We start from the raw sequence: 26,867 nt of genomic DNA on the forward strand, positions 1-26,867 counted from the left end.
TCACAGCGCATTGCTCAGGGCGACGTGGCGGGCGGGAGTACGGAAGCCGCTGGGAGAAGCTGCTCTCACTGCTGCTCTGAGCATCTCCCTGCTACGTGGACTTTCCCCTGGCACCATGTTGAAGAAATTCGACAAGAAGGACGAGGAGTCGGGTGAGGGACCCTTGAAAGCCTGGGGAGGCCGGATCCTCGCACAGATTCTTGGGACCTTCCTGGGTGCCCTTCTTCCGGGCCTCTGTCAGAACCAGAGCCGAGGACCAAAAGGGCAGGGGCTTGTGCGCAGGTCCATAGCTGTGCTCGGAGGGGACACGCTGTTCTCACTCGCCAGCTCTGGACAGGATTGCTGCGTGACCTTGTGCGAGTCACGCTCTTCTCTGGGCCTCAGTTTCCCCATCTTATTAGAGGAGGGGTGCAGGCTGGATGCTCTCCTGTATTCACATCCGACTTCTTGGTATTTACCAGAGCTGCGTTGGTACCAGCCAGTCCTGCAGCTAAGAACCCTGTTTCATTCATTCAGTAAACCACATATACGTAACATCAGGTGCCTCTCGGATCCTGATGCTGCTGTAGCTAAAACCAGTGGGACACTCAATGCCTGTAGTAGGAATATTATAATGGTCATGTAGTGGAGGGACCAGACAGCAACCAGATAATCACACACGTAATTAATTATAAGTGTAACATCTGCTGTCAGGGACATTCAAGTCACAGGTTAGTTAGTGTTGGTTTTCACTGGCACATAGACTCTGGTTGCATGTATGAATGGAAACTGTGGCATCGTGAGAGGCACAGAAACGGTTCTGGTTGTCTGTGAGCAAATGGTCTGGGGAAGAGGGGATTCCCTTAACAAGATTTACAGACAGGGGAACCTCAGCTACCACTGGTAGATGAGAGAGACTTCTTCCCCTTCCCTGTGTTTGGCAGTCTTGGAATTGAGGGCCAGGGTTTGGGGATATACCACAGTTGGTCGAGTGCTTGCCTAGCATGCATGAAGCCCTGTGTTTGATCCACAGCATCACTTAAACCAGGAGGTGGAGGCAGGAAGATCAGAAACTCAAGATGGTCCTCCACTACGTTCCAAGTTCAAGGCCAGCATGAGACTCTGTCTCAAAATTAAGAAAAAGGAAAGAAAATAATTCAGGATCGCAACCTGTAATCAGTCTTCTCTGTTCACTGTAGGTGGAGGCTCCAACCCCCTCCAGCACCTGGAGAAGAGTGCTGTACTCCAAGAGGCAAGTTCTGTCATACCTGTACCATCTGGTCAGGAATACCTGCCATGCTGTCAGAATCGTAGCATATGGAGAGAGTGCTGGTTGTTCATTTTATTTCTAAGTATCCATAGTCAGTAAGGCAGCACAAGCAAAGATCGTAGGTATGGTTAGTAGATGAGTTAAGACAAACTCCGGGCTGGAGAGATAGCTCAGTGGTTAAGAGCATGGGCTCCTCTTCTAGAAGACCTAGGTTCAGTTCCCAGCACCCAGCTCACACCTGTCTGTAACTCCAGTTCCAGGGCTTCTGACACCTCACACAGACACACATGCAGGCACAGCACCAATGTACATAAAATGAATTAGAAAGGAAGAAAAGTAAAGTGTTACCACTTTGGAACACATTTATCTGGACTAATAAGTTATTAATATGCACCCTGTGGTTCTCCAGGCCCTTCCTGAACTGAGGGTTGGCTATGGAAGGGAAGTGTACTAGGCTGGAGGTAACGGTTGCTTCTTCACAGGCTCGGGTCTTTAATGAAACACCTATCAACCCTCGAAAATGTGCCCACATCCTCACCAAGATCCTTTATCTCATAAATCAGGTAACAAGATGAGGGTGGCAGGGAATACTGGGTGTGTATGTGCATGTGTGTGTAAATGGGGATGTACCCTTAAGCTTTTCACGACTCTGGTTGGAACCAACAGTCCAGTCCTGGGTCCTCTGAGTTTCTAGCTCTCACTTACTGCCTGGAGTCCCTGCAGGCTCTGAAGGTCTACCCTGGCTGATCTCCTGTTCCAAACTGACACTTCTTTTATGATAACCACAGGGGGAGCACCTGGGGACCACAGAAGCCACCGAGGCTTTCTTTGCGATGACCAAGCTCTTTCAGTCCAATGATGTAAGTACTTCAACCCCTGCTTTTCTGGAGATGTGAGACCTGTGACAGTAAGCTGGTAGGACTACCTGTCAGCATGGACTGCCTTCCACAGACGGCAGGCTTCTCCTTGCCCTGGGCCTCTCTCACGGAGCCCGATTGATAGGGCTTTCTCTCTGTCTTTTCAGCCCACGCTGCGCCGCATGTGCTACTTGACTATCAAGGAGATGTCTTGCATCGCAGAGGATGTCATCATTGTGACCAGCAGGCAAGACTTGGGCAGGGGATGGCTCCTCTGATGGGATACATTGACAGAGGCAACATGTACAGCAAAGGGAGTTTGGGCATATGGTCAGTGCCCTCTCCTAGGCCCACCCCATGCCAGCCAGCATCTAGAGTATTCTGCTTCCTTCTCACTTCTCTGGCCCTGCTCTCCTTAGACAATACAGCCAGCGGGGAACTTTCAGAAAGTCTTCAATGAGTGCTAAGGAAAAGAAAAACAGAGTGCAAGGAGTTTATGAAGAAGTCTGGTTGCTAATTACTGGTGTCTGCATTAGGCTGAGTAATTTAGGGACATATGCCACTAATACAAATGTCCTTGAGAACTGAGAGTCAAACCTGGACAGTATTGTTCACACTTGTACTCCCAGCACTTGGCAGAAACAGGAGGATTGCTGCTAGTGAAAAAACAAACAACAAAAACCCTGAGGCGCTGTTTTGTTATTATTATTATTTATTTATTTTTGCAAGTTTATGTGCATTGGTGTTTTGACATGGGTCTCGGGTCCCCTGGAACTGGAATTACAGACATTTGTGAGCTGCCATGTGGTTCTTGGAATTGAACCCAGGACCTCTGGAAGAACAAGCAGTGCTCTTAACCACTGAGCCAACTCTCCAGTCCCTTCTTATTTCTTCTTGACACTGTTATGCAAGGAGGGGTCCATACAACCATATTCAGGTGCATTATGATGCTATTTACTGGGGCAGGAGAGATGGCTCAGTGGTTAAGAGCACTTGCTCCCTTCCCAGAGGATCTGATTTGGTTCCCAGAACCCACATCAGGAGGTTTAAAACTATCTACTACTCCAGCGTCAGAGGAATCTGATGCAGTGGAGGACACCCGCACTCATTTACACACAATCCCATGCAGACACAGATACCTACACGTTACTAAAACTAATAAAAATAAATCTTAAAAAAATTTTAGAAAGATGATGCTGAATGTATATTAGTCCGGGTATAGTTCTGGGATTATAATAGCAAACAAGAGAGTCGTGGTACCCTGTGACAAAACTTTTTCTGGGGAGGCAAAACACACATGTCTAGTCACTTAAGATAGAGAACCCACAACAAACCAAAGTTGAATTTGGTGAACCGATGTGTTTTATTGGGGTTGCTTACAGTAATATGGGTGAGGGTCACTCACAGGAGCAGAAATGACTCAAGGACAGCTGCCTCACCAAATGCTACCCCAGCATGGGTGACAGCTCACAAAGCTGGGAACCTAGAGCACACGGCACAGCCTGTAGGCAGTTCAACAGGTTGGAGAGTGTTTTCCAGGTGCCTCAACTGGCCTAAACCTACTCCTGGCAGTTTGGCTGGTGTCTGCTTCTTCCAGGCAGCTGGTCTGCTCTGAGAATCTGCTGCAAAGCTCAGCTCTTGGTCCAAGAGGGAAGCTCAGCTTTTATTGTTTACTATGGCAGGGTGGGGCCTAGTGAATCTGGTCAGATTCAGGGACTTCCTGAAGGTATTTTGAGTTGTTTACCTTCCTGCTTAAGAAACTTCCCTGAAGGATGGAATGTTTCAATATTGGAGGAAACTTATGCAAAACATAAGGATCTACACACAAATAGCAGGCTTATGGAATTGTAATGGGCTGTGTGAACAGAACAGGGGGACACCAGCTTGGCTTTGGACCAGAAAAGGCCTCCAGAATGTCTGGATTCTGAAGGAGTGAGGCCCAGGCTGAACAACCACATGTGGAAAGGCCTGAGAGGGGAGGACAGCTCACTGAGAAGCTGCTCGATTTGATGCCTTGGGAAGCCTTGAGCTCATGGTGATCGACCTGCCTGTACTTCCGGAGTGCTGGGATTACAAGTGTGTACCACCATGCCCAGCTCTGTTTTGAGTTCTGTAAATCTCCCTGGAGCTGTTGTTTGGTTAGAGCTTGTCTTGGAGGAGTGAGAACAGAAGGGAGCAGTACTTAGGAGGCTGGTGTGGTAAATCCAGACAGGGGTGGTGTGGACTAGAAGAGAGGATGGCCTGGGACCCCACGTGTCAACAGTGTCTCCTTTCCCCACCAGCCTGACAAAAGACATGACCGGGAAAGAAGATAATTACCGTGGTCCTGCTGTGCGAGCCCTCTGCCAGATCACTGATGTGAGTTCCTCCTGCCTCTGCCCACTTCCCAGGCTCTCAAGTGAGGCCTCGCCCCAGGCACACTCTGGGTTGCCTGCAGCACTCTGAATCAGGTGGAGCAGTGGGATGGGAGTGTCTCATAGGAGCTTCTGAAAATGCATGCTTTGCTCTACACCCCCACGGCTTCCATGCCTGAGCCCGCCTTCTCCCGCCACAGAGCACCATGCTGCAGGCTGTTGAGCGCTACATGAAACAAGCGATTGTGGACAAGGTACCCAGTGTCTCCAGCTCTGCCCTCGTGTCTTCCCTGGTATGTAGCTGTGACTGGGCCTGCAGGGGTGGGTTGAAGGTCGAATAAAATGTCTGAGAGTCTTGTTAGAAGAGAACCAGAAACTCTGGTCCATTGGGAAGCGCTGGGGTGAGTGACTTTGACCTCTTAGATGGCAGATTGGCGGGACTGGGATCCGGTGGGAAATCTGCCAAGCGGGGAGAGTAAGGGTGGCAGCTGAGCTGTCTGTCCATGGTCTTGGGATCAGAACAGTGCGGAGGCTCTGACTGCATCTGAGAGGGGACATGGGTGTGACAAGAAGGGCACCCTTCCTTCTGACCTCTTACCGAGTCCCACTGCCCACAGCATCTGCTGAAATGCAGCTTTGATGTGGTCAAGCGATGGGTGAACGAGGCCCAGGAGGCGGCGTCCAGTGATAACATCATGGTTCAGGTGAGAGCGATGCTGGGAACAAGCAGGTGCATCACTGCCATTGTCCACGCTCCACAAGGACTGGTGGCCTCTGGCCAGGGCAGGCTGTCATCCTTTCATCATTGGGTGTAGGGAGATGGGCGCCTGGGAGAAGCGGCCAGGGCAGCACGTAGGTGTTTGGGAAAGAGATTCTTGCTGGAGCTGCTGAAATAACCAAGTGCGTTGCGAGGCAGGTGAGAATGTTTGCAGTACAGGCTGTTACAGCCTGCCTGGTCCAGGTAGGTCGATGGCCATCCAGTCTGAGCTGACTCTGTTGCTGAGAAACTTTCCTCAATAACCTAACCTGGTATGCTTTCCTCCGAGTCTTAGTTTCTGTGGAAAGTTGGAAAAGTAAGACTTAAATGAGAAAACACATAATGAGGGATGGGAAAGGCTGGTGTGTCCGTTTCCTTCAGTGATTGTCATTCTTTCCACTCTGTGTAGATCTTGCCTTTGGGGTCAGCACTGACCTTTCAGCACATCTCTAAGGGTTAGAGACACCCACATGGAATGCACATACATTAGAAGGGTTTGTTTCCCACAGCACCACGTTCGGGTCTTGTCCCCAGCCCTCAGGCAGCTCATTCAGTTCTGGTATCTTAGTCAGGGTGCCTGCAGGGACCTTGCCAAAACTCTAAATGCAAGCATCATGAGCATTATGCTGGAGTTAGTTTTGCAGAGTGCTTGGGAAAATTGCTTTAGCCCCTCTATGTGAAAGTGACTGCTATAGTTTTCTTAAAATAAGGGTAAAGTCAGAGACATACAGTGGCCTTATATGCTTGTTTCTTGTGCTGCCTCTGTAGTACCATGCACTAGGACTTCTGTACCATGTACGGAAGAATGACCGTCTGGCTGTGAGTAAGATGATCAGTAAGTTCACCCGGCATGGCCTGAAGTCCCCCTTTGCCTACTGCATGATGATCCGAGTGGCCAGCAAGCAGCTGGAGGAAGAAGATGGCAGGTGAGAAGGCTGCTCTCCTGCCAGCTAGATGATGCCTCCTGCATTGCTGGATTGTCCCCAACTTCTCATTGCTATGTTTTTTTGTAGCCGCGACAGCCCACTGTTCGACTTCATCGAGAGCTGCCTGCGTAACAAGCATGAGATGGTGGTGTATGAAGCTGCCTCAGCCATTGTCAACCTGCCAGGCTGCAGTGCCAAAGAGCTGGCCCCCGCCGTGTCAGGTCTCCATGCGTCCCCTTCCCTGCTGCATAGTTTGCCTGCTGGGCACAGGCCCTGAGCCAGAGATTGTCTTCAGACAGACCATGATCTAGGGGTGTCACAGGCATTGCTTTTGAAATGGGCTGTTTTCAGTTCCATCTCAGTGTTGAAGAGACAAGTGTGTGGTCCATACTAGCACTGCTAGGCTAGTTGGCTCCAGAGGATGATCTGGGGTTGGGGCCCAGGACCCGTAAAGCCTAGTGTGCTCATGGGATAGCACTGGAGCTCACAGCTGGACTCACAGGCACTGCTCTTAGCAGGTGGGAAAGCCCCTGTCCTCGGACCTTCCTCTCCAGGCCTCACTGCCCGTCTGAAACATGAATGACCCTCTTTCCTTTAGGTAGTAAAGGTGGGGTCTGTACAAGCCACGCAGCCCAGTGTGAGACACTAGCTTGGATGCAGTGGGTGTTAACTAAGGAGAACCCAGCAGCTTTGTGATGTTTCTGCTCTAAACATAAGTCAGTGCCTTGTCGAGTTGTCCCATGCTGGTGTTAGGATGGGAGTAGTGAGTGTCCACCCAGAGCTTAAAGAGGTGAGGGGCTGTGTTGAGAGTTCAAAAAGGGCCTCCATTGGATCCCAAGAATCAGAGAGGGATGAGCACCAGGACCATCCCAGAGGCAGAGGAGTGTGACAGGAGGGTTGGAATGATTGGGCTCTTTTTCTAGAGCTCCCCACAGTGGTGGTATAAAGCTGGTGGAAAAATGGGGTTCAAGTATGGAAGGAGCAGTCTCCCTTCTTCCCTGGGGACAAACGAAAGAATAAGTGCATTCACTTACTGAATAACGTGCTCCAATGATATCCCATATTTCCAGAATAATGAAAGATATAAAGTAGAGGCTTTAACAGATGTGTTATCCTATTTTAAGAAAGTGTTAGTTCCAAACGAATGACAAGAGAATAAAAGGTAAACAATAAAGAAAGGAACTTGATATTCTAGAATACAGTCCCATCCAGGACTAGATGTGAACATAGACTTTAGCTGTGAGCTTTGGGTGGCTAGGGTTGAGGAAATGGTGTAGTCCCTGGTATACACAGTAGGGGGTCAACTCTTTGGCATTGTCCCAAAGAAAAATAAACTTGGTTCTTGAGGGAGGATTTAGCTCCCTAACTTGGTGCTGAGGGATGTTCCACTGGATGCTTGCTGTGAACGTAGGAGAGATGTGGCTAAGTGCCGGGGCTGCAGATGTGGACAACTCTTGACTTTAACCCTGCTCCTGCCGGTTGGATGCAACTAAAAGTCTCTTTAGTTGCTTTGCTTCTGTTCTCTGGCAGTTGGGAGAATCAGACAGGCATGTCACCCACTCAGCAAGTGCCTAGCACATGGCAAGTACTTAGTGTGCATCAATAGTTGACACCTTTGGGGCCCTTACTGACAAGGTTCAGGACAATGCAGTTCTGTTGGCCTCTGCTGAGCAAAGGGCTTACGTGTGTCAGGCCTGAGAGCTTGTTCACCTTTGATCCCATGCTGTTCCCTTGGGACCCCAAGTATTTCACTACCTGGCATCGAGGGCAGCCTGACGTGTGTGTCTGTCTCTCTGCAGTGCTCCAGCTTTTCTGTAGTTCACCCAAGGCCGCTCTTCGCTATGCTGCTGTCCGAACCCTCAATAAGGTAAGAGTTGGGTGGAGAACAGGGGGCAGGGCTGGCCTGGCTGATAGAATGGGCTGGGAGAGGAGTAAACAAAGGACCTCTGGCCAGGCCTACCCTGTAGGTGAAATGACAGAATTGGGTACTGCCCGGTGTCTCTATCCTCCCTCTGCAGGTGGCCATGAAGCACCCATCGGCAGTGACCGCCTGCAATCTGGATCTGGAAAACCTGGTCACAGACTCGAACCGTAGCATCGCCACATTGGCCATTACTACGCTCCTCAAGACAGGGAGTGAGAGCAGCATTGACCGCCTTATGAAGCAGATTTCTTCCTTCATGTCAGAGATCTCAGATGAGTTTAAGGTACTAAATGCCTCACAGCCTGCAGTCCCCAAGACAAGGGAGATGTTCTGAACCTGGTGTCCACACCACCGGCATCCATGCCACCGCTTGGGGTGTACAGGCCTGCCTTCAAGGCTTTGGCCCTCTGTCCCTTTGAACCTTAAGTTCTGTGCTTCTTAGGCCAGGCAAGAGTTTGCTTATTGATTCTTGAAGTTTTTATTGAGCTCTTGCAGTCTGTTGTAGAGTTTCGGGAGTGGGAGTAGCAGTGGACAGGATAGATACCTTCTCTTGAGAAAGATAAGCTTTAACAAATGAACAAATGTGTAAACAAGCCATAGCCTGAGATGCAGATGCAGTGAGGAGCTGACACTCCATTAGCGGCTGCTGGGGAGGCATGGATGAGGAAGGCAGTGGGGCCAGGGACGAGGGCCGGGGGAGTGGGTGTTGGGAAGTTCCAGGGAGACAGGCCAGCTAGGGTCAGATGCTTTAGAGATGGCAAAGGTAATGATGTCAGCACAGACTGGGCTGTTCACTGACAGACCTTCAGCTTTATTTTTTTTTTTTCCTAGACAGGGTCTTACTTATTCCAGAGCTCAGGCTCAATATAACCCAGGGCAGTGTCAACCTTGGAGCAGTCCTCCTTTATTAGCTCCTAAATGTTTGAGATTACAGATGCTTGCCTCCATATCTGGCTTATATTTTTCTTTGTTTTGTTTTTTTGAGACAGGGTTTTTCTGTGTAGCCCTGGCTGCCCTGGAACTCACTCAGTAGACCAGGCTGGCTTCGAACTCACAGAGATCCTCCTGCCTCTGCTTCCCGAGTGCTGGGATTAAACATGTGTGCCACCACTAGCTGGTATACTTTTTAAAATTTCTACTTTAAAATAATGCATTGGAAGGTGCAAATATATAAGAGAAAAGGTCCTGGGTATTTCTCTCAACTCCAATGCCCACATCCTGCATAGTCATAGAATAGTGTCAATGGAGAAACCAGCAATTTTACAATCTAGCGAGCTTACTCAGATTTCATTGGTTAGGAGGTGTACATGTAATATCTTTCAAAATTACTGCCACAGTTAGACTCACCATCACTAGACAGGGCTTGTACACTCCATTCCCAGCCCCTCATCCTTGATTCTTGACATCCTCTCATCTATTTGTATTTTCCATAGTTTGAATATTTCAGTGTTATGTAAATAGAGTCATGAAATGTGTTCCTGGGGAGTTTTCATCAGAGCAGAGAATGGTAGGAACAATTTTTGATACAGCAGAATAAATTCTAGAGTGTGGGTTGTGAAAAATGAACCAAAATCTACTCTGCCTGTGGGCTGTATGAAGGCATATCGGCTGCTTATTTGCACGTGGGAATAACTCTTCTGGACAGTGGAGGATGAGTTAGAGGAGATTCGCATCTCAGAAGGTGAAGTGGCTTAGGAGCAAGCAAGAGGGATGATGTGAGGGCTTGAGCCAGTGAAAGAAAGAAAAAGGAGGTAAAGCAGGCGGAAGAAGTAAGAGACCTCTAGAAGAGCCCAGAGTGGAATGTTGGATGAAACTTTGCAAGGCAGGAGAGAAGCCGGCCAGGCAGCGTTGGGGCCCAGGCCTTCACTTGGGCTACTGAGACTGCCCTGGGGAACCTCAGGACTGTGCTCCCCAGCAGGGAGTGAGTGGTGTTCCTCCTGGTTTCTTGCTCTTGTGTTGGGCCTCTGTGACATTCAGTGAGCTAGTCACTAGGATTGTCAGGGGCTGCTACTCATATGTGTCTCTCTGCCCCAGGTGGTGGTTGTCCAGGCCATCAGTGCCCTGTGCCAGAAATATCCTCGCAAACATGCCGTACTCATGAACTTCCTGTTCACTATGCTAAGGGAAGAGGTAAGAGTGGGGCCACTGGGGTTCTTTTTTTTTTTTTTTTTTTTTTTGGTTTTCGAGACAGGGTTTCTGTGTGGCTTTGGAGGCTGTCCTAGAACTCCAGAGATTTGCCTGCCTCTGCCTCCCGAGTGCTGGGATTAAAGGCGTGTGCCACCAACGCCCGGCTGCCACTGGGGTTCTGTTAGCTTTTTTGGTGCAGAGAATGGCCTGGCTGCCAAGATCTGTTTCTTGGTATTAAGCTCAGAGCACAGTTAAACAGCTAGTTTCCTGGAGCCTGCGGCACTTTAAATTCCCATGCACAGATGATGCAACAGCACCAACCACTCATAATTATAGTAGTAATGTATGACTCAGCAGCATGGCAGCAAGTCCAGTGGGCACCCCAAGGCAGTGATTGTGCAGAAAGCAGAATGTGTGCAACCTATTGCAGTGTCAAGCTTAGAAGGCTGAGTGCATGCAGCATCTTGGAAAATGTGCTAAAAAATTGGCATTGGTTCTGGAGTTTGTTGTTTTGAGACAGGATCTCTACATAGCTCTGGCTGTCCTGGAACTCACTATGTAGACCAGGCTAGCCTTTAGCTGACAGATTTACCTGTCTGCCTCCAGAGTTCTGGGATTAAAGGCATGTTCCACTATACCTGGCTGGTTCTCTTTTTGTGCTTGACATGAATTGGTGTTTTTGTTTGTTTGGTTGGTTGGTTGGGTTTTTGAGACAGGGTTTCTCTGTGTAGGCAGATCAGACTGATCTCCAACTCAAAGACCCTCCTGCCTCTGTCTCTCAAGTGCTGGAATTAAAGTCATGCGCCACCACCAGGCTTGTTTGTTTTTTACTGTCTGAACAAAACCAGCAAATTCACAGGTCCAAAAGCAAGTGTGTATTGGGGGCTGGAGAGACAGCTCAGCAGTTAAGAGCACTGGCTGCTCTTCCAGAGGACCTGGGGTCAATTCCTAGCACCCACATGGGGGCTCACAACTATGGTAACTCTAGTCCCAGGGAATCTGATGCCCTCTTCTGGTCTGTGATTCAGATATACTTCTAGGCAAAACACCCATACATACAAAATTAATTTTTTAAAAAACAAACAATGGAACAGATTTGGCCCATAGATACACAGAACCCTTTGCCTCAGTCCAGGGTAGACCAAGGGTCAACAGGAGAGCAGCTGTTGCGTTGGTTCCTTGGGTTTTCTCAAGGGTGCAAGGATAAGGCATCAATGCCCTAAGAGCCATCAGCTGCAACCACACTATGTTAGAGACTGTGTGTGGGATATGCAGTCTCCTGATTCTCCTAATGGTCCTTGTCACTAATATTTTAAGAATGAGGACTCTGGGGCCAGTGAAATGGTTCAACTGGTAGAGGATACCTTGATTTTAATCCCTGGATTCCATGGTGGAAGCAGAGAACCAACTCCTGAAAGCTGTCCTCTGACCTCCATGTTTGTGATGTGGCATGTATATAGGCCTGCACTCACACACATGTGTTATACATATACTATTGTGTATGTGTGTGTATGTGAGTGTGTCTTTTAGAAGGACTGGAGAGAGAGAGAGAGCTTAGTAGTTAAGAATACACACTGTTCTTTCAGAGAACCCAAGTTTGGACTCAGTATTTAGCAGTTCATAACTGTTTATAATTCCAGCCCCAGGGGATCCAACACCTTCTTTTGTCCACTTTGGGTCAGTCGGTACCTGCATTAATGCACACATACCCACAATCAGGCATGCACATGGGAGCACCCCCTCCCCATATTTAAAAAAAGGAAGGAAGAAGAGAATTCTGGGAACTGGAGGTGTAGCTTGGTTGGTAGGATGTTTGCCTAACATGCACAAAACCCTGATTTTGATTCCAGCACTGTATAAACTAGGTAGCTGTCCCAGCGCTTGAGAGGTAGGAACAAGGTTAGGAGCTCAAGCTTATCCTTGGGGACATAGTGATTTGAGGTTAGCCTGGGGTACATTGGACCCATGTAAAGGAAACCGAATCTGAGACTAGTGTGACTTGAATGCAATGACCTGCCTTCCAGGGTATCCTGAAGAACTAGGAAAACAGTTTGTGGTATCTGAGCCAGGTGCCTCTGGCCCTGGCCCCTGCTTTTCTCCATGAAAAAGCCCATGCTTTGTCTTCTTAGCTTCCTGGCTCCCAGAAAGCTACATGCTTTATATAGCAGTCAAGGTACTGGCTTCACGGAGGGAACTTGCCTGGCTCCTGCAAACATGTGTCATCTGGTCAGAGCCAGTGAATAGCATTTGAGGGTTTGTAGAGTGTGGTACCTTACTGACCTGTGGCTCGCATACTGAGCAGATAGCACCTTTGTCTTCTTTTCCCCTTGAGATTAGTTCTTACTGTATAGTCCTGACTCACCTTAAATTTAGGATTGTCCCGCCTCAGCATCTTGTCCTACCTCAGCATGTTGAGTACTGGAGTCACGGGCATGCACCATGCTTGATTCAGATCACATTTTTTTTTCTGCTCTTCAGAACAACCTGTGAGGCAGGCACACTAATGGCTGAGTCCCTTAGAAGTCAAGTGAGGGGCCGGCCACATGGCTAAAGGCACTTGCCATCAAGCCTGGTGGCCAGAGATCAGAGTTCCACCACTGAAACTCATAAAGCAGAAAGAGAGCCATGACAGAAGGAGAGAAGTGACTTGTACATGTTGTCTTCTGACTTCCACATGCTCTGATGCATGCCCATGAGCACACACGGGCTAGGTGGCACTTCCTTCTCTCCAGCAGCCTATCCAGCCCATTCCTGTGTCATCACAGTCCACAGAATACAAGCTTGGGGTAGGAAGAGTGCTGGGGATCAAATCAGGACCTTGGTCCACTGACCTACACCCTTCCCTGATCTGGGGTCTATATGTCTGTGTGTTTGTACTCCAGTCCTCTGGAAGAGTAGCAGGCGCTCTTAACAACTAAGCCATTTCTCCAGCCAAGCCCCTTGATAAATTTTTTTCAGTTAGATTTATTCATTTTATGTGTGAGTGTTTTGCCTGTATGTATGTATGTATGTATGTATGTATGTATGTATGTATGTATGGACACCATTTGTATGCTTGGCATCCTCAGAGGTCAGAAGAGGGCATGAGATCCCCTGGAACTGGAGTTGTAGATCGGTACTAGGAATAAAACCAATTCCTATATATGAACAAGTGCTCTTAACTGCGAGCCTCTCCAGCCCCAAGTCTTTAGTTTTTAGCTAAGACTGTACCTATTAAACACCGTCTCCCCATCTGCCTCTTCAATCCTCTCACCCACAGTTCTATGCTTATGAATCTGACTGCTCCAGTTACCTTGAGGGGAATCTTGAAGTGTTGTTCTTTTTCTGCCTCCCTTATTTCCCTTATAAATGTCCTTGGATTTCATATATATTATAGCATGTATCATTTTCTTCTTTTCAATGTTGAATAACATTCTTTTAAAGTACTGACTGCATTTTGTTTGCCCATTCATCCACCTCTGAACACTCAGGTTGCTTCTGTGCTGTCACTGTCGTGACAGGTGCTTCGAAGATTCTGAGTGCAGAGAGGTGTTCTGCTGCTGATACCCAGGATTAGAGAATTCTGTGCTTGATACCTTGAGGACCCACCATATTGTTTTCCACGTGGGTGTGCCGCCCACTCTGCCTCTTCTCATGTCTCCCATAGCCAGGCTTTCAGTTTCAGGTGATTGAGTCTGTTAGGTAGATAGCAAGCAAGAGTAACGGAAGAAAACAACTGTATGTGGGTAGACAGGAGAGCATAAAATCATACACCGTCCTGCAGGAGTGACTGGGAAAGCCATGGGGAAGAACAAGGAGAGTCCTGTGCAGACTGTCTCCTGTCAGGTGAGATAAGCAGTAGGGGCACATTTTGCTTTGGGAAGGTGACTGGGAATGGACTGCTTAGCCATCTTCAGGGACAGTGTTTTTACTTAAGTGATTTACTCTCTTGTGGCGCTGTTTTCACTCTTTGAGCTGTATTGCTGTTCTCCCTTGTCTTCTCATGGGGCAGGTGACATCATCCCTGGACACGGGTCTTGGAAGACAAAACATACTTGGATCTGAGGCCAGGGTCGGGGTAGGGAGCAGCCCTTCCTCTAGAGCCAGCTTCTCACTGGACTTTAAAGCACACGGCAGTTCACTAACAGAGCGTATCTTTCTCTCAGCACGAGAATTGGGGTCCAAAGGTTCCCATTAAGCTCTCTGCTGTTAGACTTAGAGGCCCAACAGAGACAGAAGCCTAGGCTCCTGTTTCCAGCTGTGGAGCAGTGTCTTGGGCCAGGCTAGGCTCTGGGCCTCAGCTGGTCTCCAGAGGATGTGAGCTCCTTGCTCAGCTAGACATTTATCTCTGCAGGGTGGCTTTGAGTACAAGCGTGCCATCGTGGACTGCATCATCAGCATCATTGAGGAGAACTCAGAGAGCAAGGAGACGGGACTGTCCCACCTGTGTGAGTTCATTGAGGACTGCGAGTTCACTGTGCTGGCTACCCGGATCCTGCATTTGTTGGGCCAGGAGGGGCCCAAGACCAACAACCCCTCCAAGTACATTCGCTTTATCTACAACCGTGTGGTCCTGGAACATGAAGAGGTTCGCGCAGGTAGGTCTGAGCTGGGGTGATCCTGGGCTCTTAGATTTTTTGCAGTGAATTTGCCAGTAAAGGAACCTAAACTCTCAGGGGACATGGCCTCATGAGCTGTTTTTTATATTGTCAGAAGGACTTTAGATGTCTTGTTATCTTGATAAATGATTTTCTACAATTTAATTTTTTTAAAGGTTTACTGTATATAGAGTTTTTTTAGACCTCTTTTTATTTTATTTATTTATTTATTTTATTTTTGAGATAGGGTCTTGCTATATAGCGAGGCTGCCTCATACCTGAAATCCTCCTGCTTCAGCCTTCTGTATGCTGGTATCACAAGTATGTACCACCATACCTGGATTTTATTTTGTTTTGTTTTAAATATCTTATTTACTTATTGTGTATACAGTCTTCTGCCTGCATGCCAGTGGAGGGCACCAGATCTCATTCAAGGTGGTTGTGAGCCACCATGTGGTTGCTGGGAATTGAACTCAGGACCTCTGGAAGAACAGTCAGTGCTCTTAACCACTGAGCCATCTCTTCAGCTCCTTGTTTTGTTTTTTAAATTTGAGATATAACACACACCATAAAAATTACCTTTTTATGTAAGGCAGTGATCTGATAGTCTACATCTTGTTCTTAATTTCATCTTATTTTCCATTGCCTGCTTCTGTGCCCCTTAGGAAGATTTTCTTCTTTTGGCAGTTGGTATTTACTGTGTGATGGTTTATTCTCTCATATGCTATATTCTCAGGCCTAGCTACATATGAAGCTGTCCTGAGGTGAATAGCCTGACAGTGTTGATAGTGTCTGTGGCCTTGATCCTTTGGGGGTAGCCCGTAGAGCCCTAGAACAGAAGCTACTAGTCTGTGTTCCCCGTTTCTCCAACAGCTGGAAGAGGAAGTTGAGGCCCGGGTAGCACCAGGATCCACCTGGATTGCCCAAGAGCGGTGCCACCCACCAGCTCTTCTGCATGAAGTCCCTGAGCACTAGTGGGCACCCTCAGCTCTCTGGCGGGTGGGCCTCAGGGGCTCTTGGTGATTCATATTTACCTTGGAATTAGGTGCAGTGAGCGCTCTGGCCAAGTTTGGAGCCCAGAACGAAGAGATGTTACCTAGCATCTTGGTGTTGCTGAAAAGGTGAGTCTGGGTGCAGGAGCCAGAGAGCATGACAGTGATCACTTGGTCCAGCTCACTGCTTTGTCCTTTAAATTTTTATTTTATTTTTCTTTTCCTTTTTTTTTTTTTTTGAGGCAGGGTTTTTCTATGTAGCCCTGACTATCCTGGAACTCGCTCTGTAGATCAGGCTGGCCTCACACTCACAGAGATCCACCTACCTCTGCCTCCCAAGTGCTGGAATTAAAGGTGTGCACCATCATACCCAGCAAAGATTTAATTATTTTTGTCTCATTTGTGTGGGTGTTTTTCCTGTATGTATATTTGTGCACTGTGTGTGTGGTGCCTCGTACCTGCTGAGTCCAGAAGAGGTGTAAGCATGTCTCCTATGAGCTCAAGGGAACCTCTGTGTATTTTGTGTCTTTTGGTTTTGTCTTCTTTGTTGGGTGAGATCTTTATCAGGGAGCTGTCTGCCACTCAGCTGACCAGCCCCTTGTATTTTATGCTGTCATTTAAGAACCTCCCCTCTTGGCGGCTGAGCTTTTTTTTTTTTTTTTTTTTTTTTTGGTTTTTCCAGACAGGGTTTCTCTGTGGCTTTGGAGGCTGTCCTGGAACTCGCTCTGTAGACCAGGCTGGCCTCGAACTCACAGAGATCCGCCTGCCTCTGCCTCCCAAGTGCTGGGATTAATGGCGTGCGCCACCAACGCCCGGCTTGGCGGCTGAGCTTTAAGAGTTCTGCATCACCTTGCCGCCCCCATACAGCCCTACAGGGTCCCTTTGCCCCCTCGCTATGCTCAGTGAGGGTACCGTGTGTCCTGGCCACAGGTGTGTGATGGATGATGACAATGAAGTGAGGGACAGAGCTACCTTCTACCTGAACGTCCTGGAGCAGAAGCAGAAGGCCCTCAATGCAGGGTATATACTAAACGGTGAGTCTTCTTGCCTGCCCAGGACCTAGTCCCCTCTCAGAGCCTTCAGCCCTTCCTGTGGCCTTAGAGCAGGTGTGTTGTCCCTGAGCCAAGAGACATCCAAGACCATACATGCTTCTCTGGACTTGTATAGCAACCTCTTGGATTGATGTGATTTCAGAAGCACCAGGGTCATGTGGCTTGAACTCATGTCAGTGGAAATAGCCAAATAAATTAAAGTACTCCTTATGTGTTACTCTGACTTGAACCCAGAGCCTTACACATACTTGGCAAGTCTCCACCATCATGTTGTATCCTTGTATCTTCAGTCCAGAGCTTTTGGAATTTATGATAATCCTCGTGGCTCAATGTTCAGAGTACAAAACATTGGATAAAAATAATAATTATTATTATTATTAATAAAAATGTTTAAGTCTGGTGTGATGGCTTTTGCCTTCATCCCAGCACTCCAGGGAGGCTGAGGCTCCAAGTCAGCCTCAGCTACAAAGCAAAATGACATTTCAAATAAAACAGTAGATAAAATGGGAATTTCTGTTGCCTTAGTAATTTTTCGAGTCACTTTGTATTTACCTACTCACCAACCCTCTGGGAAGGAGGATGAAGAACAAGGCTCAGAGGTTCCATGACTTTCTCAGCATCAGCACATCTAGCCTTCATAGCGGGGGACCCAGGCTTCTGTCCTCCCGAGGTGCAGTATGTCTGTCCCTCATGCCTGCCAGCAGAATGACCTCTCCACTGGCTTTAGGTCTGACTGTGTCTATCCCTGGTCTGGAGAGAGCCCTGCAGCAGTATACACTGGAACCATCAGAAAAGCCATTTGACCTCAAGTCTGTGCCTCTGGCCACCACCCCTATGGCAGAACAGAGACCAGGTAAGGTCCTACTCATCCCCAAGGCCCATGTGTCACCCTTGGCTGCAGAGTGGACCAGGGTGGGCTGAAAAGAGGGAGCAGACCTTGCCACCTCTTGCTTTAGGCTGTGGGGATAGCCATGCTGACAAGCTTGCTCTTTTCCTTGCATGCTTCTCTCTCAGGAGAGTTGGCATTTACAATGTCCGAGGATTAACATGGGGTCAGCAGCACCATGCTGCTGTGACTAGAGCTGTGGGTCACCAGCTGTGCTTGCTCTTTTAGAAAGCACCGCCACTGCAACCGTCAAACAGCCGGAGAAAGTGGCAGCCACTCGGCAGGAGATCTTCCAGGGTGAGTGTTGGTCAGTATAGTCAGAGTGACTTCAGAGCCTGCCAGCTACTGATCACGTGGGACCTGGTCTCCACCTGTGATTAAGATTCAGAACTTCAGAGGATGTGTGTGCCTCAGTGGTAGAGTGTCTACTTAGCCTGCTGGAGACCCTGCATTTCAGCCTAGCACAAAGAAGTTTTAAAGAGAGCAGGAAGTTTATTGGTTTCCGAGTGCCGGGTGATTACGTGTACTGGGGCTTCATTCATGTTTGATTCTGAGTGCTCGTGACCTGGATTCCAGGATGTGTGATGGATTATAGCTGGAGTTCAGAGACACTGGTGCTGTGTTTGATTCTATGTGTGCAGTCCATGTTGCCTTATGAAGTTTGTCTGCTGTTAAAACACTACTTTTGAAACTGAGAGACTATTGCCAAGGATCTCACTCAGTCCACCTCCTCTTGTCTTGTATATCCTCCATACTGCTGCAGTAGCAGTTCCTGAAGCCTTGTGATGCACATAGCTGACCAGTGACTGCCAAGGAGAAATCTTGCCTTAGAGAAGGGAAGAGAGGTCTGAAGCTGTTAGAGTTGGTCACCTTTTACAGACACCTGGCACATGCCTCTTCATCTTCTTTCAGCCTCTGAGGAAGACCAGAATTAGCCTGGTGGAGTCCTGGTAACCCTGGGCCAGGACCAGGCCATGTTGCATAGTGGGAGTCTTACCCACAGGCCAAAAAGTTTTATTTATTCATTTACTTATTTATTTATTGGTGCCGGGATTGAACCTAGGGCCTCAAGCATGCTGGGTATACGTGTTCCAGCACTGAACTACAGCCCTTGTTATCTTTGTTGAGACAACATAACAAGCTAACATTGAATTCACTCTGTACACTAGGCAGACCTTGAATTGGATCCTCCTGCTTTGGCTTCCTGAGTAATGGGATTATAAGCCTGTGCTGCCCTGTCTGGTGTTTCTGTAACATTCTGATGTAGCTCATCATTGGCCATAATAGCAGTTACTGTGATCTCAAGACTCAGCAAGCTACAGCTAAAGGATCAGAAATATGAAGATAGCCTGGGCTACAGAGTTAGACTGGCCAGTGCATAGGATGAATTTGTTTTTCACTGAGTTTGTAACTTTACCAGTGTGCACCTCATATTTGTAGTCTTTTCCTAATCTCCACCCTTTAAGGATCCTTGCTGAGGCTGGAGAGATGGCTTAGCAGTCATGTGCACATGGCTGTTCTTACAGAGGACCCAAGTTCAGTTCTGACACCCATGTCATGTGGCTAACAGCTGTCCCCTTCAATCTTGAGGGTCTTGCACTGGGCGAATTGCTTCAGAGATCTAACATAAGGCAGAGAGGGATCTTGCTGGAGGGTTACCCAGCTCGAACCAGACAGAGCTGAGAGATGTAAGTGTGCTGAGGAATCGTGAGCAGCCAGTTGGACGTGCACCTGTCCTCCCTCTCAGGGAGGGTATGAGGCCGGGGGGCTCAACACTAATTGGAGTGGCGATTCAGAAACCAAGTTAATGTGATCTGTGGATTTCAGAGCAGTTAGCCGCGGTGCCTGAGTTCCAGGGGCTAGGGCCCCTCTTCAAGTCCTCACCTGAGCCAGTGGCCCTCACCGAGTCAGAGACTGAGTATGTCATCCGATGCACCAAACACACCTTCTCTGACCACTTGGTGTTTCAGGTAAGCATGATAGCCTGAGACCCTGCTGGTGCCTGCGCCCAGGAGCAGACCCAGATCTGATGGGCCTGTAGTGTTTACCATTGAGATGGTTGGGGGCATCGCTTGATGACTTTATCTGTCACCAGCAGGTGTGTCTCATCCCTCTTTGCCCAGGACTTCTCTAGCCTGTGAATGTCAATGAGGCAGAGGGCTGGGAATGGGGGGGGGGTGTCCTGGCTCTTCCTGTATAGCAACAACTGAGCCCTACTCTTCCTTATTCAGTTTGACTGCACAAACACCCTCAATGACCAGACCCTGGAGAATGTCACAGTGCAGATGGAGCCCACTGAGGCATATGAAGTGCTCTCCTATGTACCTGCCCGGAGCTTGCCCTACAACCAGCCTGGGACCTGCTACACGTTAGTGGCTCTGCCCAAGGAAGACCCTACAGCTGGTGAGCTCTCTATAGACTCTATGGAGTTTGTACATCAAGGATGGCACAAAAAACTCCTTGATTCAAACATGAGAATTGTTCAGGCCCGAGTTCTTTTCATTTATTATCTTATTTCATTCTCATAGCAACTCTATGAGGATAAGTTCTGCCTATTCTTGCTCATAGGTGAGGAAACTGAGGCTTAAGTTAGGGGGATTTATTAACTTAGAATCAAAGCCTGTCTGTACTCTTTCATTATAGCACACTGTCTCTCAAAGACAGGCACTAACACCCAAACATCTCAAATTCATTTCTCCAGTGATGTTACCAGCTTCTTTTTCCATCATGGCTGCAGCTGAGGCATGGTCTTAGCCACACTGCTTTTCTTTGGACCTGTGACTTGGCATTCCTGTCCTATGAGGTGGTGCCTTTGTCCAACATGCTGGGGTTGATGGCATAGTAGCTGTTACTGATGCTGCCTGCAGGGCAGGACATGTCCACCTGACTGAAGGAGCCTGTCTTCATCCAGTCCTTCTCCCCCACAGTGGCATGCACCTTCAGCTGTGTGATGAAGTTCACTGTTAAGGACTGTGACCCCAACACTGGAGAGATTGATGAAGAAGGCTATGAGGATGAGTATGTGGTAAGAGGACAGTGTCAGGGACTGAGGACATGGCTCAGGTTAAGAGCACTGGTGCTCTTTCAGAGGACCCAAGTTAACTCCTATGATCCATACAGTAAATAACAACTGTCTGTAACTTCAGTTACTGGATCTGATGGCTTCTGCTGCACTCAGTTAGCACTGCATGACTGTGGCACACAGTACATACATATACGTGTGTACAGATCTTTATGATTTCTACAGTTTTTGTTTTGTGTTTTGTTTTTCAAGACAGGGTTTCTCTGTGTAGCTTTAGAACCTGTCCCAGAACTGTTTTTATAGACCAGGCTGGCCTCAAACTCAGATTTGCCTGTCTCTGCCTCCCATGCTGGGATTAAAGGCATACACTACCACCTCCCAGCTTTTTACATGTATTTCTGATAATTTTCTTAAGATAAATTCCTAATTGGCTCAAAAGGAAAGCATGAAGACTTTAGTCACTATAGTCAAATTGCTTTCTAGGTAAATTGGGTCCCTGTGCTCTGCTGGGCTGCAGAGTCTCGGAGTCTTGTGTATTGTAAAACCTTAGTAGAGAAGAGCCATTCCTCAGCCAAAATGACTGAGGGGGGAAGGGCCTTAAGACTTGTCCCCTGGGTTGCTGCAGCTGAGGCACTCCTTTCCCTGTAGTAGTGGCTGTGTGCACGGTAAACACCCACAAGAACAGATTTCTGTGAAGATCTGTTGGAGGAACAAAGACAGAAAGGGGCCTTCGTGTGGACACAGTCGAAGCTGACTGAATGGGAGTATTGAATGCCAAGTTCACAGCTGAGATGATAATAGGGTCCAGCCTATGTTGGGCCTCGAGGGCACAGCTAAAGTACAGAATCTGCTGAAGGAGTGGCTGCTGCCTGTTGAAGGAGTGCCACTTTCATTGAGTACCTTGGGATGGTTCCCAAGGTAACTTGTTCTGTCCCCCCCACCACACTAGCAGAGAGATAATTGCTAAGTGAGTTGGAGGAAACAAGGGATCATTAGATGAGTTCAGAGCAGAGGCCCAGAAATGCTCAACAGGAAGTGTCTCCTGAAGTCTGACTTCTGTCTGCATTTCTCCAGCTGGAGGATCTAGAAGTTACTGTGTCTGATCACATCCAGAAAGTTATGAAAGTGAACTTTGAAGCAGCCTGGGATGAGGTCGGGGATGAGTTTGAGAAGGAGGAAACATTTACCCTGTCTACCATCAAGACACTTGAAGGTAAAATGCTGGTGATACCTGGCTGCTTTTCAGAACCCTCAGCTATTGTACTGTAGCTGCCATGTGCCTCCCCTCTTCCCACCAAGAATCCAGGGCCATGTCTAGAGCATACATGCTGAGTGTGGTGGCATAGACACTTGGTGGGGAAGTGCATGCTTAGTATGGATGAGGCCCAGGATTTAATTAGTACCCAACAAAATAGACAGACAGACATGCACCCATGACTTACTAGTGCTGGGGTTTCTTCCTACAGAGGCTGTGGGCAATATTGTGAAGTTCTTGGGAATGCATCCTTGTGAGAGGTCAGACAAAGTGCCAGAAAACAAGAATACTCACACGCTGCTGCTAGCTGGTAAGGAACATCTGTGGGGAGGGCCTGGGTAATTTTACAGGTGGGAATGCCATTGGGTGTAGTCCTGGCCTGGGCTTATCCTTTATCCTATAAGACTGGCTGCACTGGGCATGGCATGGTGGCTTAGCATTTCTCCCTGACTGGTGGTCTCTCTCTCTCTCTTTTTTTTGGTTTTTTGAGACAGGGTTTCTCTGTGACTTTGGAGGCTGTCCTGGAACTAGCTCTTGTAGACCAGGCTGGCCTCGAACTCACAGAGATCCGCCTGCTTCTGCCTCGTGAGTGCTGGGATTAAAGACATGCGGTCTACTGCTGGTCTCTTGAAGCAGCACCTAAAGCAGCATTGGGGATCCAGATGTCCCCAGTGGGTCCAGGATCTAACATTGGGATCCAAATGCCATCTCCTTAGTCCCCATTGTAGTTTTAATGTGAGTTTTTGCATTTTGAATGAACTGTCTTCCATTCATATTTCTTTTTCAGTTCCTTTAATTATCAACTTAATTGGTTGTTTTTTGTTTTTGTTTTTTCTAAGAAGAATGGGTATGGATCCTGGCCTGTAACTTCAATATCTGAGAAGCAGAGACAGGAACTTTTGTATATGCTTGAGGTCCAGGGCTCAAACGCCTAAGCAAAGCAAAACAAAAGATTGGCCGTTTAAGTATCTCGTCTTGGAAACTTTCAAACACTTACAAAAATTAAATCGTGCTTATAATGAACACTAACTGTCTTCCCACACTCAGAGCAGCTGTGCCCACTCTTCCCCAGAGTATTCTCATGCAAATTATTTGTGTAATTCATGTGTAAATACTTGATATCCGGTGTTTAACATAAAAAAGGCCATAGATTGACAGTTGTGAAGATGTAGCTGGAGTTAAGGAGATTGAAGCTAGGCAAGGCAAGTGTTCTACCTTTAAGACACACCCAACCTTGGTTTTTTGGGGGGAGGGCTGGTTATTTTGTGGGTGTGAGGCGAATGTGTTTACAAACAGGAATAGGAAGATGTTCTGCTTCAGTGCGAGCACACAGCTCACTGCCACCAGGCTCACACCTCTGGCCCTGATGAGGCCACTGAGTCCCCTGGGTCTGTCAAACACCTGCTTTGTGGTTTTTCTTATTAGGCTTCTCCCCCTCGTCAGCACTCTCAGATTCAGCCACCGTGTGAACCTCTAACATGAGGTTCTAACATAAGAATTCACATCCCTGCGCTCACTTGAACTCACAGAGATCAGCCTGCCTCTTGCCTCCCTAGTGCTGGAATCAAAGGCGTGGCCACAACACCCTGCTAATAGTTAAGGGTTCCAGAGGTCAAAGAAGCAGTGAGATTTGCCCAGGCCTCCCAACTGTGCCTCAGCATGGAGGCTGTCTAGGGTCAGTTGCCACATGTGTCACCCTTAACGTAGCCTCCACAGCCCTTTCAGCCTCACAAAACCCTGCTTCCTTTCTCTCCTTCCAGGTGTGTTCCGGGGTGGTCATGACATCCTTGTGCGCGCCAGACTTCTGCTTTTGGACACAGTGACAATGCAGGTGACAGCGAGAAGCTCAGAGGAGCTGCCAGTAGACATCATCTTGGCATCGGTGGGCTAAAGGCTGGCTTAAGCAGGCCCTGCTCCTGCCTTTTTCCAATACTACGTTGAAGTAGCTTCGTCCCCATGAAGCCAGTGGAAACCCTTCCCCACGTCTCTGTATTCAGAAACAATCACGAATTAATACAGATTTTTAAAAATTCCATCCTATAACCCAGGAATGCTAGGGTAGATTTTTTTCACCTTGCCTGCAAGAAGCTATCACAAATGAATAAAATGTTCAGATTTTCTCACATATTTATCCCCAAAGAAACTGTCTTATCCATATAATAAGTCAGCATGTACTCCTTACAGCTACTTCTGCAGGCTTGTGCTCGGGGCCTCCATTTCTCCCAGAGGCCTTCTTCACCAAGTGGAGCGTGCAGGTACCCCCTTGGGGCTGTCAGTTCCAAGCGTAGAATGGGGATAAAGGCTGAGAACACCTAGCAGGTCTGATGACGCACTCATCCTCTGGTGTTAGATGGATGGGTCTCCAAAGAGCTGAGGTCCTTCAACAGGTGTTCCCTGATGAACTCTGAATCGGGGTGTGTCCAGAGTGTCTGCTCTGGGTCAGTCTGTGAGTGGGAAGAACAGTCTGTGTTCTCTTTTGGCTGCAGTAAGAAATCCTAGTGTATGCCCCAAGGGTCATGGGCTTTAAACTCAAATCAGGAGGTTTTACACCATTAGAAACACCAGTAGAATTTTTAAAGGAGTGGACCTCCTCTGGGGGCTATTGAGATGGCTCAGCAAATAAAGACGCTTGCCAAGAGTGACTACCCACATGGTGGGGAGAGAGCCGTTTCCCAAAAGCTGTCCTCTGACCTCCTCATGCACACTGGTATGCAGTATGCCCATGCACATATACATGTGCATATTAGAACATATGCCTGCACCTTTAGACCAACCCCCGCAACCCGAAGTGATTGGGCCACACCTGAGCATAGTTAAGAAGCTGTCTGTGCTGTGGCCTAACAGTAACTCATGATTTATGGTCGTGGCTCCTCCATGTGCTTGGTGATGCCTGCCTGCTGTGTTTAACTAAATCACGTGATGTGGAATTTCCTATCACCCTTAAGAGGTTAAAAAGGGTCAGACTTCTCATTTGTTTGGGGGGGATTTGCTCATGAAGGCTGCTCCTTGAAGACATTCCTCTGCCCCACCCCTCCTCCATGCCTCTCCTGGGGATGCTTTGGAGCAGCACTCTTGCCTGGCCTCTCCCTCCCTCCTGCCTCCCTTTCTCCCCCCTTCCAGCCCTTAAAAAGGGCCGCTCCAGGCTTTAAAGGAAAGCCTGTCCTTTATACCCCATCATACTTAGATGTTCATTGTTGTGTTCTTTCTGCCTACCATCCCCAGGCCTGATCGCAGCCTGGAGGTCATTCCCTTCTAATAAACCTCACTAAAGGGAAGTGTGTGTCAGCCTTCTTTTGTGAAGAAACTGCTGTCGTTTTTTTATTTAAAGGTACACACACACCCCACACACAAAACAAATGTTAAAAAGGAAACAAAGTGGGACTTCCTGACCCTTAAAGGGTTCTATGTGGCCATCCACGATTGAGGGTGACTTGAATGACTTGGGAAGCAGAGCCGCTTCCTGGTTTCAGGTTCTAATCTGGGAAGGAGGAAACATGGGGTCTCCTTGAGTGCTTGTCTCAGGGGTGTGTGTTTTGTTTTGTTTTGCTTTATGAGGGCGCATCCCTGGAATTTGGTGTCTAGCATGTATCATGGCTCAGCTCATCAGGGAGCCAAACCCGCGCCCCCACCTGTGCGGAGGAAAGCCCGATGGCTCTTACGTCACGTCAGGGGCGGGGCCTACTGTCGCAGGGGGCGGGGCGGGTGTCCCCTTAGGAGGACGCCGGGCTCGCTGGCTGGCGGATTCGATCCATGGGCGGTAAGGAGATCCGGGCGCTCGGGAGGCGGGCTCCTCCAAGGGGATGCGGGCGGAAGAGAGGGCCGCTCCGGGCAACAGCAGGCAGGCTGGCGGAGGACTCGGTCCCGCCGAGGGGACGCGGGCGGGCTGGCGGAGGAGAAGGCCTGGCCGAGGGAACGCGGCCGTGAGGAAGAGAAGGCCTCGCTGAGGGGACGCGGGCGGGCGGAGGACCCGCCAGCTTCTTAGCCGGGACTCAGCGTGGGTCAGGCCCCGCCCCTGGAGCAGAGCGGGCGCGCGCAGGGCGGTAGTGCGGTCTCTGCGGCTAAGTGTGGCTGGTGTGAACGCAGAGAGCGTTCGCCTGCCTTTGCTGACACATTAGTACATGGAAATAAACCCCGGGGCGAACGGCTTCCTCCCCTAACACCCGAAGCCTTGCAGCTGGACTGTGGGCCTTGCAGTGACCGCGACAGGCTGATCCTGTCCTAATGGACCCTCCGTGAAAGATGTGGCATCGGAGGATCCTGCGGGAATGGCAGGGTGGACGCTGTGACCTAGGGAGTAAAGACTTAAGCTTTGTGACTTTATAGGTCTGAGAGGCAGCGCTCAAGATGTGCGGACGAACATCCTGTCACCTGCCTAGAGATGTTCTCACAAGAGCCTGTGCCTATCACGATCGCCAGGGCAGGCAGCGGCTCCCGCAGTGGAGGGACCCGGATAAGTACTGCCCCTCTTACAACAAGAGCCCTCAGTCGAGCAGCCCGGTGCTTCTCTCCCGACTGCACTTTGAGAAGGTAAGGACTGTCAGCATGGCACTAGCTTCTGGCACAGAGTTGTGGTGGTCCTCTAGTTCCTGATTTCTTTGAAGTCTGACCAGCCTGTGGGATAATCTTGAAAGCAGCCCTAGCTGAAAACCACTCTGGACCTTGGTAAGGAGTTAGTCTCAAACTGCTTTAATGCTGCCCAATTTATATGACCCTCATATTTGAATACATTTAAAAATTCTCTTGATTTATATGTAGCCCTGACTGTCCTGGAACTTACTATGAGAACCAGGCTGGCTTCAAATTTACAACAAATCTCTTACCTGTGTCTCCAGAATTCCGTATTACAGGTGTATGTCACTCTACCAAGCTTGAATCTTCTTTTTTTATTT

General features: G+C 48.6%; 2 protein-coding genes across 4 annotated transcripts in view; both read left to right on the plus strand.

Annotated features, from left to right (window-relative positions):
- Copg1 (COPI coat complex subunit gamma 1) lies at positions 1–25,253 on the plus strand. The gene is made up of 24 exons (XM_040738900.1): positions 1–152; positions 1,179–1,231; positions 1,732–1,812; positions 2,038–2,109; positions 2,274–2,353; positions 4,389–4,464; positions 4,661–4,753; positions 5,078–5,164; positions 5,986–6,143; positions 6,231–6,364; positions 7,943–8,010; positions 8,162–8,350; positions 10,102–10,197; positions 14,528–14,771; positions 15,817–15,892; positions 16,694–16,797; positions 17,543–17,668; positions 17,930–17,998; positions 19,529–19,671; positions 19,933–20,104; positions 20,629–20,726; positions 21,798–21,936; positions 22,190–22,288; positions 23,739–25,253. The coding sequence occupies exons 1-24, from the start codon at positions 116–118 to the stop codon at positions 23,867–23,869; spliced, it is 2,625 nt and encodes an 874-aa protein (XP_040594834.1). The 5' UTR covers positions 1–115; the 3' UTR covers positions 23,870–25,253.
- A 388-nt stretch (positions 25,254–25,641) lies between these two features.
- The window catches only part of Hmces (5-hydroxymethylcytosine binding, ES cell specific), a 28,899-nt gene continuing 27,673 nt past the window's right edge, over positions 25,642–26,867 (plus strand). For 2 of the 3 annotated variants that reach the window (XM_040738901.1, XM_040738902.1), the window contains exon 1: positions 25,794–26,505. In XM_040738901.1, the coding sequence (XP_040594835.1) occupies positions 26,323–26,505 (183 nt within the window). In that variant the 5' untranslated portion in view covers positions 25,794–26,322. Of the gene's footprint in view, positions 25,736–25,793; positions 26,506–26,867 lie in introns of those variants that run through there. The other variant, XM_005071137.4, reaches the window with a different exon arrangement.

The sequence above is a fragment of the Mesocricetus auratus genome, unplaced genomic scaffold, assembly GCF_017639785.1.
Source record: "Mesocricetus auratus isolate SY011 unplaced genomic scaffold, BCM_Maur_2.0 Super-Scaffold_100676, whole genome shotgun sequence".
Lineage (NCBI taxonomy): Eukaryota > Metazoa > Chordata > Mammalia > Rodentia > Cricetidae > Mesocricetus > Mesocricetus auratus.